Source organism: Sciurus vulgaris, assembly GCF_902686455.1.
Source record: "Sciurus vulgaris genome assembly, chromosome: 2".
NCBI lineage: Eukaryota > Metazoa > Chordata > Mammalia > Rodentia > Sciuridae > Sciurus > Sciurus vulgaris.
The window spans coordinates 144,848,222-144,863,138 of record NC_136462.1 but is presented as its reverse complement, the minus strand read 5'-3'; the positions used below and the strand labels follow the sequence as shown (position 1 = coordinate 144,863,138).

Here is a 14,917-nt window from a genome sequence, read left to right as displayed (position 1 = left end):
TCACTTAGAAAATGTAGGGCTACTTAGGTTTTCTCCTTCCTGATTGACTTTTGATAGCTATGTCTGTCAAGGAATTTTTCCATTTAATCTTAGTTATCTGTTTATTGGTACAAAGTTGTTAATATTTCTTGATTATGCTTTGCATATTTTTAAAGCTTGGGACAATTTTTGCCTCTCATTGCTGGTTAGATAGAGGTTTTATCAATTTTATTGATCTCAAAGAATAATGGGTTGTTTGATTGATTGTTTTGTACCCTGGGATTGAACCCAGGGTACTTAATCACTAAGCCACATTCCTACCCCTTTTTATTTTTTATTTTGAGGCAGGGTCTCACTAAGTTGCTTAGGGCCTTACTAAATTGCTGAGGCTGGCCTCAAATTTGCAATCCTCCTCCCTCAGTCTCCAGAGTCACTGGGATTACAGGTATGTGCCATTACACCTGGCTTTCAGTTTTTTACTAAATTGATTTTTCTCTTATTTTTTCTATTGCTACTTTATTATTTTCTATTCTGATGTTTCTTATTTCCTTCCTCTACTTATTTGGGGTTTTGATTTTTTTTTTTATTTTCTGTTTTCTTAAGGTGGGAGCTACAGTCTCAAAGAGAGCTCCCTATTGTTCTTCTTTTCCCATACATGCCTATTGTTCTACAAATTCCCCCCAAGGTACAGCATCTCAGAGATTTTAACACGTTGTACTTCATTTTCATTCAGTTCAAAATATTTTCCAGTTTCTCTTTTGATTTCTTCTTTGACCCATGGTTTATTAGAAGGTAACTGATTTAATCTCCAATAATTGAGGGTTGTTTCAGAAACCTTTCTGTCGTTGATTTATAATTAATTCCAGCGGGATCAGAGAACATACTCTTCGTCACTCTTAATTCTTAAAAGTTTAAATAACTAGTTTTACAGCTCATAATCATAATGCTGTATGTCTTGATATCTATTTTATGTGCACTTGAAGAAACTGTATATTCTGTTGTTAGTGGGTAAGGTACTGTTACAATTAAATCATGGAGGTTCATAGAGTCGTTTAAATTTTCTATGTCCTTGCTGATTTTCTCTCTGTTTATTTTATCAATTATTGAGTAAGAGTCACTAAAGTCTCTAGCTATAATAATGGATATGTCTACTTCTCCTTTCAGTTCTATCAGTTCTTCAATTATTTTGAAGCTCTGTTATTAGGTGCATAAGCATTTAGAGTTTGTAAGACCTCTGGATAAATTGACCCTTTATCACTTTCTTTGTCCTTGACAATATTCTTTGCTCTGAAATCTACTTTATCTAATATTAGAGTAGCATTCTAGCTTTCTTTTGGCTAGTATTAGCTTGATAGGTCTTTTCCACCCTTCAACTTTTAGCCTAATTGTATCCTTACATTTAAACAGTTTCAGGTGTCCGGCATCTAGTGGAGTCTTGCTGGTTTACTAGTATGATCATCGTTAAATGAAGTACTTAAACTATTTACCTCTTGTTGATATGGGTGGGTTTACATTTACCTTCTGTTTTGTGTCTATTTGTAACATTTGTTCCTTGGTCATCTTTTCCTCACTTCCCCTGCCTGAATTGCATGTTTTGTTTCATTTTGTCATATGGCTGATGTATTAGTCATGACTCTTGACTGAACTGTCTTGGTGGTTGCTTGAGTATACATTTTTAACTCATCATAATCTACTTTTAAGGGCTGGGGTTATAGCTCAGTTCATAGAGTGCTTGCCTCATGAGCCTAAGGCCCTGGGTTCAATCCCCAGCACTGCAAAAAAAAAAAAAAAAAAAAAAAAAAAAAAAAAGACAATCTACCTTTAAGTATTACCTACCATTGCACATATAAACACATATAAAATGATTACAACAGAAAACTTCCATTTCTTTCCTCCTGAATCTTTGTGCTTTTGTTGTCAGATATTCTAACTTGACAAGGAATACAAAGTCAAACTACACTGTGATTATTTTTACTTAAACACAACTATCATTTAAAAAAAAAAAACTAAAAAACTAAAAATCAAACACATTCCCTCACTTCCTTATGATCTCTGGTCTGCCTTCATCTTTCAGCAGTGGTTATCTTTCCATCTGGTCTCGTTTTCCTTCTGCCTGAGGTTTTCTTCTTTTTCGTCACAGAATTTTCTATTGATGAATTATTTTAACTTTTGTAGGTTTGAAAAGTCTTTATTCCATCTGCATTTTTAAAAGCTGTTTTCATTGAGTATAGAATGCCATACTTAAAAAATACTGGTCCACTCTTTCTTCACTTGCATTGTTTCCAAAGAGCGGTTGGGTTCTAAACATTGTCCCTATGTTCAGAGTTTATTTTTATTTATTTATTTATTTATTTGTTTGTTTGTTTGTTTGTTTTTGCTTTCCTGATGCTTTTAAGATTTTTTTTTCATTGTCATTGGTTTGGAGCAATTCAATTATGATTTGCCTTGAAGTTGGTTTTTTTGTGTCTCCTGTGTTTGTGATTTGTTAAGCTTCCTGGGTCTCTAACTTTACATTTTCATTATATTTCGGAGATTTAAGTCATTATTTCTTCCAATATATTTTCTATCCTCACCTGTCTCTCTCCTCTCTCTAGGCATTCTAAATATGTGTATATTAAGAGGCTTAAAGCTGCTCCTGGGTTCACTAGTTCTCTCCTCTCTATTATCTTCTCCTCTGCATTTAAAACTTTCTGTTGCTATCTCGTTTATCTTTTCTTCTACCAAGTCTAATTTTCCTTAATTCAATCTAGTGTTCTTGTATAATGTAGATGTCATCTCTAGAAATCCAGTTTGAGTCTTTTAATATCTTCTATGTCATTTCTTAATTTTTCAACTTGTAGAATATAGTTAGAATAAGTTTTTAATGTTATTAACTGATAATTCTAATCTCTATATCTGTCGTGGACTGGTTTTGATTGAATAATTTATCTCCTCATTATGGGCAGTATTTCCTGTTTCTTTGCATGCCTGATGGTTTTTTAATTGGGTTCTATACAACTTCTCACTTGTTGAATATTTTGGTATTACTATAATTAATCGGAGGCTTTAATCTGGAAAGCAGTTACATCATTTGGAAACAGTTTTATCTTCTCAGGTCTTACTTTCAACATTTTTTAGGCAGGAAGCACCAGACAAGTGCTCAGTCTAGAGCTGACCGCTCCTTACTACAAAGTCAACACCCTTTTGCATACTCTATTCAATGCCCATGAATCACAAGGTCTTCCAATCTGCCCTGTAGACCAAGCATTACTTCCAGTCCTGTGTGTGTGCCAGACCTCTTTTGCTCCTTCACCTGTCCTTAGGAAATTTCCCCACAACCAAGCAGTGGTCAATATCCAGTTAAAAACTTGATGGAAGACCTCTGAAGATCTCCAGAATGTTCTTTCTCTGTGTAGCTCTCTTAATTTCAGTATTCTGTCCTAAAAATTCTGTACACCTTGGTCTCTCTCACACTCTAGATGGTCTCAACTCCATTTCCTTAACTAAGGGAGTCTGGGCTGCGCCTGGGTCCTTTGCCCACCCCACCTTCCTTGCACTGCAACCTGGAAACTCTCTTAAAAAAGTAAGCTGGGGCAACTTAAGGGTTCATCTTTTAGGGATCACCATCCATTATTGCCAGATGCCCATATCTTTAAAAACATCATTTTATGTTTTTATCTATAGCTTTTTTTCCCAAATAGAAAGATAAATCTAACGCATTTTTCCATCTTGGCCTGAAGCAGTTGTGTGAATATTTTTTACATGAATTTTAAACCTTATTTTTTCTAGTCAATATTTTATCTCAAGTGCTTTCCCATGACAAACATCATTCCCAGTCTACTTTTTGTGTGTTGCTACATAATGGTATGATGTATAAATATATCACTTTTACCAGTCATTCCTCACTATAGAACTATTTCTGATTATAATATATCCAATTATAAGTAAACTGTGAATGATATTTTTCCATTTCCTTTCTTCATCTGCCTTTCACAATGATTCTTCAGGACACATTTTGAGGAGTAAAAAATAATTGAATTAAGGAATGGGAAATTTCTTCTAATCTTGGTATATATCATCCCATTGTTTTATGAAGATTTCATCAAGCAACTTTCCCAGCAGCACATAAGTGCACATCATATTGAATCCTCACCAACAATGATTATTATCATATTTCATAATATTTGTTACTCTGATTTGTGAAATTGGTGCCTTGATCTAAACTGTCTTCTTCCTGATTATTGGAATGCTGAATATTTTTATGAGTTTCTCAGTTTTTCCATCTCCTCTTTGTCAATTATATATACCCATTCTTTTATTGTCTACTGAGATGTAAGACTGTTTCAAATCAATTTGGATGAGCTCACTGCCTTCCTGCCCTTGCAATATACTCCAACAATACATCAAGTTGCCATTTGTGCATGTGCATGTATGTATGTGTGTGCACATGCCTTTCTGTGTTCACACTTGCTCTGTCTGGAAGGCCCTCCTTGCCATCTGGGAAATCCCTTCCCTATTTCAAACCAAAAGCTGCTTTGCCAATGAATTTCTCTCTGCCAGTTCCTCAGTAGACTGAGACCTTCCTTCTTGAACATCCCAACTTTATAACATTAATCTTATTCATTTACACACTGATGAGTATATGTATCCATAAGCTTCTTTAGGACAAAGACTATGTCATTTCATCTCAAAGTCCACACATCTCTGCTAATAATAAAAACCTCAAAATACTATTGGGTAAATAAATGAACAGTTGAAAGAGAAACCAACACAACAGCATTCATTAATGTAACTGACATTTCTGTATACCTACTATGTACCACTGAAAGAAATTTACACCAAATTTATAACAATTTGCTCCCTTTAAGTGGCCTTCTATTGTTCTCTAAACATTTTTCTCATTTTCTCTATTGAATACAATTAATGATCACACAGAGATCTAATATTAAAATAGCACTATAATTGAACTTAGAAAGCCTCCAATCTGTCCTCATCCTGCAATCTCTGCCTAAACTCCTAGCTGCTAACCTTCAGTGACTATGTACTTACACAATGACTTCCTTTGAGCTCTTTCATTCCCAGCCAATTGAGCTGGGTTTTCCTTGATAAACAGGCACATCTCCAGACACACCCCCCACTCACAGTCCCGTAGGAAAGGAGCGTCCCCCATTTGCTTTATAATCTGTGATGTTTGAATATAGAATCAATCCCTGAAAAATGTGGTCATGACCCATGGGAAATATCATTTCTCTCTAAGGAATTGGTAAAAGTCACAAGAGTGTCTCCTGGTAAGAGTCTTTTTGTACCTCCTCTGACTTCTCAAATTATCTCCGACGTATTTGTACGTGCTTACAGTATTTAAAGGAAAATGATTTATAGGAAGATATAAATTTCTTTGTAAAAAGTCCTCATTGAGTCAGGCTGGGCTCAAAGATTAACTTCTATGGCAAGCGAAAGTTGCAGAGTCACCTCATCTCTAGAGGGAAAAGTGGCTGGGGGGATCTATGTAGAGGTATGAGCAGTACAGACTTCAAATAAAGTAAATAACAATGGAAATAGAGAACTCTTACCAGGGGAAAGTGGTATATATAAGGCCAATGCAGCCTATATAGGATAAAGGAAATTAGGTTAGGTTAGGTTAGGTATTGTTTTAGTCTTTTTTGGAGACCCATCTATGTAAGCCACTTGACCCATCCAATATCAGTACATCAGCACCATCCTGACTGTCCTATTGTGTCACCCTAAGAAAGAAATGCCATAGCAGGAGTAGGAAAGATCTACTTGCCAGGCCAACATGCTGAATCAAGGATTGGCCATGGCAACTCAGGATAGAAATGAGCTCCAGAACCTTCCTCAAGACACCTGGACCACCTCACTCAGGTGACAAGAGATCAGAGCACACCCTACAAGAGAGAAACAGGGATAGGACCCGTACCTGGATGGTCACTGACAGACCTAGCCCCTTTGGGGGCATCGGACAGGTTCTTTTTATCTTTTGAAGAAGACTGCCAAGCAGATGCCTTGCCTGCTCAGCTCTGAGGGTATTTCTGAATAAGGTATATAAAAAAAAGATTCCAAAGACAGATAGCTGACCCATTTTGCAAACCCAAGAATGGGTTAGAGTGGAGGAATGTCCTGCCAACTCCATTGTTACTGTCCGCACAGACTCATTAACAACTCAAGGACAGGATCCACCTTCTGTTGTTTTCAAATCTTCCAGTGCCTCACATTGAGACATGCAGGTTGAATGTTGTCTCATAAAAGTCTTAATTCAAGATTTGTTTTGAAGTACAGAATTTTCTATTAGTGTCCAGAAGTTAGGATAGAGACCTTGCTTCAGCCTCTCTGGGTTCCAGTGTCTTCCTCTTAAGATGAAGGAGATGGACAAGAAGGTTCTCTGGGACATTCCAGCTTTAGATCCTATGACTTGAATGTCTATAACTGGCCCTAATCAGGGAGAGATCACTGGTTTCTTAGGAAGATGAAAGGGATTTCAATCCATAAACCTCCTTGCCAAGGTTTAATTCATGTAGGAAACTATTCATTCCACCATCGACTACAGGCCTGGAGTCGGGTTGCAGATGCCATGATCACTCTGTCAGTAAGTGGAGCTCATGTTGCACATCCCCAGTGTCAGCACTTGTGAAGCTGGGGTGGAAGTTTTTAGTTGTTGTTCCTGTTCCAAAGCACTTGAGTTCAAGTGCTCTGAGCACATAGTTTCCAAATCCCCAAAGTGAGCCCATGCCCTGAAAGACCAGAGTTGAATTATGTTAAATGGAAAGTTGTATCTTAATAGGGTAGGAGGAGGACACCCAAAGAGGAATTTAGTGGCTATTTTGAGAAACAGCGAAATCTGTTTCTTGTAACATGGTTCTCATTGTCTCAATGACAAAGTAGCTGAGCCACCCAATCATTCATGATTGCAGGAACCTATTAGCTATGGTTGAGTCTCCACTTACCTGTCAGCTGCTATGGTCAAACAATGGTATGATGGTTGGAGAAAGCCCGGAAAGCCTGGCTATTAGAAAAGATAGTAAAATGGGAAGAAAAGGATCAGGACATTTTTCCAGCTCATAAATTGAAGATGAAATCACCATAAATAGCTGCCAGTGAAGCCATGCCCAGTAATTCTGTACCAAGGCAAAGCTCAAATGCCAGAGAGGCCTGGCAGATCAGACCTCTGAGAGGAGAAGATCACCTAACACTATTCTAAGCATAGGGAAACACTAGGACAGCCAACAGAAGATAAGTTGAGGAATTTGCTTATGAAAGTTGCTGGAGACAAAATACATCCACCCCCTCTTGTTGCCAAGGTGTTTAAGCCCAGGTGCTCTGCAGCACATAGCCTCTGACACCCACAAGCCCAGAGTAGTCCATGGTCCAGGGACCCCCTAAGCCTAAAGAGATAGAACATAGCATGAGGATCCTGCTGAAAACCTGAGAAGGCATTGAGAGGGTGACATTATTAAAGATGCCATTCTCTGTGATACTGAGGCCCACATGGTTCTGAACAAAAGTCTTCCTGACTTCCACTGTTCTCAAGAAAGTTCCAGAGATGATGAATGTGAGGAATGAAGAAACAATCTCAGCCTGTGGGTAATACTGAGATCAAAGGATATGATGAGATTCAAGGCCCAGCCTCTGCAAGGAAAATCCTACCCATTTCTGATTAACTTTGATATTTATGAAGTGAGGCAAGCCAGCAGTTTCAAGTCCTAGGAGATTCCGTACACTGATAATATCTGATAACCCAGCTTCAAAGCTGGGTTAAATATTATGGTGTTAGAACCCAACAAGATTAGAGAGGATGTGGCTAGGTTTTGGAAAAAGTTAAGTAGATGGCTAGTGGAAATGGCCATTTTCATCACCAAAATCTGTAGATCCATCCTGGAAATGAAGGAACAAGAACAGCTCCCAGCAGAGACTGTTGAGACACAAAGTGAATACAAGCTCTTCTAAGGTCAGAAGATGAGTCAGTCACAGACAAGTAATCTGTCTGCCTCAATAAATTTTCCTACTTAGTAAGTTTGGACAGCTCAAAGACAGCTTTGTGCAGATAAACAAGCTTGTCCACAGTGGAACAAGTTAGCAAGGGGCAGCACACTCTGACCCCACATCACGTGTCACTTCCTCCTCCCCGTTTCTATAAAAAGCATCCCCAGAAATTCTAAAGCCCCAGATGAATCCATTAATAGACCAAATACAAGCAGCCTATTTCAAATAGAAGGCAAAGTTTTAATGTGAATGCTGCTCCCCACATGACCTTCAAATTCAGATCTCTCCCTTTGGCCAATTTCTGTCAGTTCCCCAGACCACTCTAAATAAGACAAAAGACTCTGAAGAGTCCCTTCCCTCCATTGAGTGGAACTTTGCACCCTCTCAATCTGATGGTTGCTGTTTCTCTGCCTTCTGAATGACTTATCTCCCAAGGCACCCCAGTCCCTCATGCCACAGCATTCTTAGTAGACCTACCACATGATTTTTCAGACATATTTAGACATGACAGAAATCTACATATGAAGCCAACTTGGGATGAATGAAAAAAAGATGAAGTGCATAGTATCTATACAGTAAATGCTGAATTTTATTCATTAATACAAAGGTAATTCATCAAAAACTTAAAAATGGGGGTCAGTGTTGAGATCAAGCCCAGACCCTTGTATAGTCTAGGCAAGTGATCTGCCACTGAGCTATGTCCCCAGCCTAATTTTTTAGCTAAAGTATTTCTTCTACTGCACTCTCTGGCAGTACATACACTAATATTGGAATTATATAGAGAAAATTAGCATGACTCCTACACAAGGGTGACACACAAAGCAAAATTCATGAAGTGTTCCATAGTATTAGGAAATGGAAATGTTAATTATCCCAATTTGGTCATTACACACTTTATATATGTATCAAAGTATCACAACATACCCCCAAAATATGTACAATTATTATGTGTCAAATTTTAAAAAAGCATTTCCTTTAAATTTAATTCAGAGTCTACCTACCATAATCTAGGACCTGATTGGGCCCTAGAGAGAACAGTAAGGTAAACATAGTTTGATTTTGACCTTTAGAAAGCATAGAATTCAGAGGAAAAGAAGAAACACAGATTAGTGAAGTACAGAGTCAAGTATGATGAATGTTAAAGGAAAGCATGAACAAAATTCTAGAGGGGAACTCAAGCGAGAAGAGTCCTTTTCTCTTATGAGATGGAGCAGGCAGCATCAGACGCAGTCTGAAGACTGGGTAGAACTTCCAACATTTGATAAAGCAGCAACGCCATTCTAGAGAAAGGGAGAGCCTGGGGCAGTATGGGACATGCCGCATTCAGGATTAATAGGTTGGACAGAGAAGAGAGAGCAGGAATTAGAAATAAGGCAGGAAAAGGGAAATTGAGGCACACTCTTAATTCCTTTGAAGTCCAGAGAGACCAATTAGAGGTCTACAGTAGCCATTCAAGTCTTATAACTGCTCAGACTAGAACAGTAGGCATGGGGGTCAAAGGGAAAGGAACAGGAACCAGCCAGTATGAGCATGCAGTGGTCAACACATGCCTACAGAGTGGACATCTGGGAAATTAAGGAGGCCTGAAATAGCTGCCTTCCCTGGGAGGTGAGGGCTGGCACAGGGCCACAAAGGGTTATGCCCCTCATGCCCCTTATCTCTGGTAGGTGTAGGGTTGGAGCCTCTGTCATAAATCTAACACTGAGTACTATCTGGAGATTGGAGGACAGCTGCACATCTAATTTTAGATTCATGCTAGAGAAGTAGAGCAGGTTTAATCTCCACAGGAGGGGGCAGTCACAGTGACACCACACTGGGCATCCACTCCTACAAATGCATCCTGGAATAGCTCTCCTGTAGCCTGTGAGCATTTGGAGGATGATACTCAGTAGAACTATTCATGTCCCCTGGCATGTTAGTTCATTCCCTTCCTTGAAGATTCCCTCAAACCCAAGGATTTTGTCATCTAAGTGGATCAGAATATAATTCCTTTGAGTAGGTCTTAGTTACTCTGTGGGGAGCGGGGAGGATGGAGCTCATGAAAGATGATGGAACTGGCAAAAAGTTCCCATCTCCATGTTCTTCTCCAGCCCTGGGAGCCTGATCCAAAGAAGTCTGCAAGACTCCAATAGCATTTGTATTAATAATGATCAACAATGTTCTAGCAAGTCAAAGCTCACAAGGTTCTTATACATGACTTCCTAATGTGCACAACAAACTAAGAGGTCAGACTAGATATTCACACTTTGAGTCATGTCAAATTTCAGTTAAGAAAACTAAAGTGACTCTCCAAGGCATCAGAGAGGATTCCAATGAGGGTCTTCCAATTAAAGCACCTTTGTTCCTATCATCTTGTTTGGATGTGGAGATAAGGTAGAAAACAAGGGAGCTTTGGGAAGGAATTTAAAAGTAGAGGGAATAGATATTTAGCCTTTGAGAGGAAATAGCCATTCAATTGAGGAGAAAGACTCCCTATCATTAAGCAAATTGTTCCACGGGTATGAGCCATTTAGTTGGCAAAAGAAATTTAAGCAAACTTTAACTGCCTATGATTGTCTTACATATGGTGGTTTTAGAAATAAAATGCTGGAAATAGACTATGTAAGATACTCCAGTGGTGCTTTAAAAGCCGACGCTCATGTATCAGGCAGGGTTTAAATCCCAGTTCTTTCACTTAAATCCCAGCAGCTTACTTAAACTTCTTTCAGCTTCAATTTTTTTTCCTGTAAATTTGGGGACAGTAATAGCACCTGCCTCATGGAGGATAGGAGAGGCTCAATTGAGATAATGCATGCTAAGAGTTTACCACAGTGCTGGGCACTAATAAACACCATGGAAATGACAGCTATATGGCAGTGGTCGGTGTGGAAGTTTGGTTTTAATTTGATGTTCAGTTAAAAAAGAGGAAGCACATTGCCCAAAATTTAAAGACAGACTAGACATGCAAAAATATGCCTGAAGTCCCTAAAAGGTTCCTTTTGTTATTGGAAGCACTTCACCCCTGTTCATCACTGGTGTTACTTTCCCATTTTCCTGTGGCACCTTGATCATATCTATTCCTGAATGTGATTCTCTTTGTAGAGGAAAAGAAAGCAATAGAGATGGCTGACCTAGAATGAGTCTCTGAGATAGGGGCTTCTTGATTTTGTTGCTCTGTTCCTCCAAGTTTAGATCAATCAGGAAGATAATAAAATCTATCCTCCCAGAAGGAAGGGCCCTAGGATCCTGATACCCAAGGTTAGCCAGGAAGGGCTTCCCTAGGAGGCTCATGGCCCCCAAGTAATGAAGAAGAGATGACTGAGTAAGACAGATATGCGAATGGCCAGGAAACATCACATGGATTGTCACATAATGTAGGAGAGGAAACCAGATAGTCCTGAGCTTCTGAACAGCTGCATTATGACAGTATCAGATTAGAAGAGGCCTTAAGAATAGGGCAGAAAGATAAAGTTAATGGACTGGTGACCAAAGGACATGTTAAGATTGCAGATGTCAGCAGCAAAGGCCTGCATACAATGACAAAAATGAGACATATCCAAGTCCTACACATCCAAGTAGTCACAAGATGATAGAGCACAAGCTGTACTTTTCCATTGACTCCTGGCACTACCATTGCTTCTTAGAACTTAAATGAACTCCAGGAAGAAGGGGATAGAGGAGTAAAACTTTGAATGGACCAAAGAATCACTGGTCTGCCTACATTCTTGATAAGACACTAATTCATAGTTTTGTTATTAAACATAACTAAAGTTTTAAGACAGAAATAAAATATAACTACAGAAAAACAAAAAAAGGTTACTTTTGTCCCTTTGTGACTCTTAATTTTTATACCTACTAGATGAGGGTTCCTTCATAGAATTAAAAAAAAAAAAAACTTGTAGTTGTAGATGGGTAGAATGTCTTCATTTTATTTATTTATTTTTATGTTGTGCTAAGGATAGAACCCAGTGCCTCAGATGTGCTAGTCAAGTGCTCTTCCACTGAACTACAACTCCAGCCCCCTTCATGGAATTTTAACTGCTACTTTGCAAAATATTTTAACTCTAGAAGAGAGATTTCCAAAATGAAATATATAGAACAATGACCCCTCAAAAAGGTGGTCTTTGAAAAAGAGTTCACAGGACAAATCAGTTTGAGAACAGAGTAAACTACATGACCATCGTAGATATTCCTAACATATCAGTTTCAGAAAAACCTCTATGTAGTCCTACAGTAAAGTAAGTATCTAACTTTGTTTAACCCAGGACTTTCCAATTTATTTGATGAGGACTTTTTTTTTTTAACCTGAAATGTAATGTATTGTACTCTAGGAAAGACTGGTGTGGAGAGCTGCAGGTAAGAATGGATGATAATAGCCTAACTGTGGTGACCCAAGAGAAAAATAATCAGGTGGAACATGAGCCTAAGATTGATGCTGGGATGCAGAAAATATCATAGCTTGGCATGGAAATGCTACTTGCCAAATGACCCCATATATCTTGGAAATTGGCTGAATTTCTTCTAATATTCTTTCAAGGTCCTCGCTGAGTCACTCCCATAAATGATGGATCTTAATGGTTCTGAATATCTCTAAAGCCTTTATGTGTAACCATCTCCCTTTTTAACTTGGTGATTCACTCCAACTCCAGCCAGCAGAGGCAGAGAGAACAGGCTGAGTTTCATTTTCCAATCATAAAAACACATATAAAGACCAGTACACAACCATGATGGACTATTATAAGGCCCAGAACTCATATCAGACATTTAACTGACTGATTCTTTTGAGATCCTGTCATTTCTGGATTGTCTTTTTGAGAACTATATTCATATTCATGTAATACTCTTATAAAAAAGAAAAGATATACCTGAAGGCTCCAGGCCAAAAAACCAAACAAACCAAAAATATGGGGTTCTGAGTCTAGATTCAAATCTGAACTCTCTCATTCCCTAGTATGATCTTGGATAAAGCTCTTTCCACATCTAAAAATGAGGATAATAACACCCTCATTCAGGGTTATTGTGAAAATGAGAGGAATGACTCGTGGGTGAGTGGTGGGTAGGGATGCAGGTTTGAGATGGGATATCGTCACTGTACCGTATCTTCAAGGGGAAAGTTACCACCAGACTGCACTAGAGTCATCATGGCAATAGATGCGGGGCCATCTTCCCATCTGTTGCAAAAAGGGTAGAAGTACAATGAAAGAGCTCTGTACCTGATTGTTTGTGTGTGCTTTCGGGTATAAGGCGTAATGACCTTGAAAAGCAGTTCCATGGCTCCATTAATTCCCAGCATGGCTCCTGTGGTTACTGAGAAAGAAGCACAGTAGTTATTGTCACAGGTGAATGGGATAATACAACTTGGATTGACTCCTTTAAAACATTGGGGGATTATTATGTGTCAACTAAAAATAAAATCAAATAGCAGAAAAAAAAACTTCAAGAGGCACATAATAAGTAAGATAGCTTTCTTTTCCACATTGACTGCAATTTCTCCTACAACTTTAACACATGGATCATCTCCAACTGAGGCAATGGCCTGATTATGCCTCAGAACCAAAGGGAAAATCAGTTCTTCCCACAACAGAAGTAACTAGCCTGGAAAATTTTTCCCTTTTCAACCAATTGGATGATCATAAAAATATAGTCATAGATGGGCTTGGGATGTAGTTCAGTGGTAAAGCAGTTGCCTAACATCTGAAAGACCCTGGGTTCAAGCCCCAACACCACAAATATAATATACATATTCATAGACTGAATGACAGAAAGAAACTCAAAGGGGTATCTGGTCAGATAAATAAAATTTGACATCACTCTCCTCTCCAGGGATGCCCTAGCCTCTCTTCAATATTCCCAATGCCCAACTACATTTGGCTAACCCTAGGAATGAGACGGAAGAGAAGAATCTGATACTCCCCCCAAGAGGTACTTCATATTTTCTTTCTTTCATCTTGATAGCCATCGCTGCGGGTACCCCAAACACTTACTGCCAGCTACCAACTTTTGCTTTAGAAGCAACAGCTTTGGTGGCAGGTCAATAGCAGATGACTCCACCCTCAGACACTTCAGCTGCTCCCAGTCAGGTCCACGTGGAGCCCCATCCCCTACCTGGGACTTCGAAAACAGAGCCATCAGCTGGTAGGACGCTGCGCATGTGTGAGCCCACCCTTGTGCCTGTATAGGCAGCCTCCCTATATCCTTATCAGAACAATTCACATGCTGCTGCTGCTTCATATGATGCAATGCTCTAGTAGATTCCTTTGAATGGTTCCATTTTGCCTATTCATGATTTCTGTCTACAGTAGAGTCATCTGAGCTGGTTACACTAAGAACTGGTAACACTGAGGGCGGATAGGAGCCAGAGAAGAGTGGGGAGCCACAGAGAGCTACAGGGGACTGCTAGCTCTGGCCGTTCGAAGAATTCCAGACGACTTGGAAAGCCACTGGCATTCAAGGCTCCCGGCTGCTAACACAGCCGAGAGCCACTGGCCCTCAAAGCTCAGGGCTGCTTATATTAAGGAAACTGTACTTTGCCTCTTTGTGATTTCTATTCAGTTTAAGCAAAATAACTCTCAACCAATTGATAACAGAAACAACTCAGATCAAATAAGAGGAATATGCGGGACACAAAATGAGTCATTCTAGGGGGGCAAAACTTTCAGTGGGAGAATGAAGGGTGGTCATCTTCTAAGGTCACTCTCTTCTTTCCTTTCCTCCACTGTATTTGTGTTTTTGAGACAGAAGACCTAGGGATGCCTTGTGCTTTGTGCTATATTTCTTCTGGCAAAACTGAGTGGAAGACAGGAAGTCTTAAAGAAGCAAAGAGAAAACAAAAACAAGGGTAGCATCCACTGGCTTGCCATAAACCTCAGGAAAAAATGCTAAGGGAAATTGGAAACTCTAATGTAGTTCATCCCAATACAGTCTACCAGACAGAAACTGGGGTTGATATCTTAGCTATTACAAAGAGCACTTGTTCCTGGAACAT

The 14,917-nt window shown here is 39.1% G+C and overlaps 1 protein-coding gene across 2 annotated transcripts in view; it reads right to left on the bottom strand.

Moving 5' to 3' along the window:
* The window catches only part of AGBL1 (AGBL carboxypeptidase 1), a gene marked incomplete at its 5' end in the record, with an annotated part of 817,668 nt that overhangs the window by 714,534 nt on the left and 88,217 nt on the right, over positions 1-14,917 (bottom strand). For both annotated transcript variants that reach the window (XM_079127372.1, XM_079127371.1), the window contains one exon: positions 13,146-13,239. In XM_079127372.1, the coding sequence (XP_078983498.1) occupies positions 13,146-13,239 (94 nt within the window). The remainder of the gene's footprint in view (positions 1-13,145; positions 13,240-14,917) is intronic.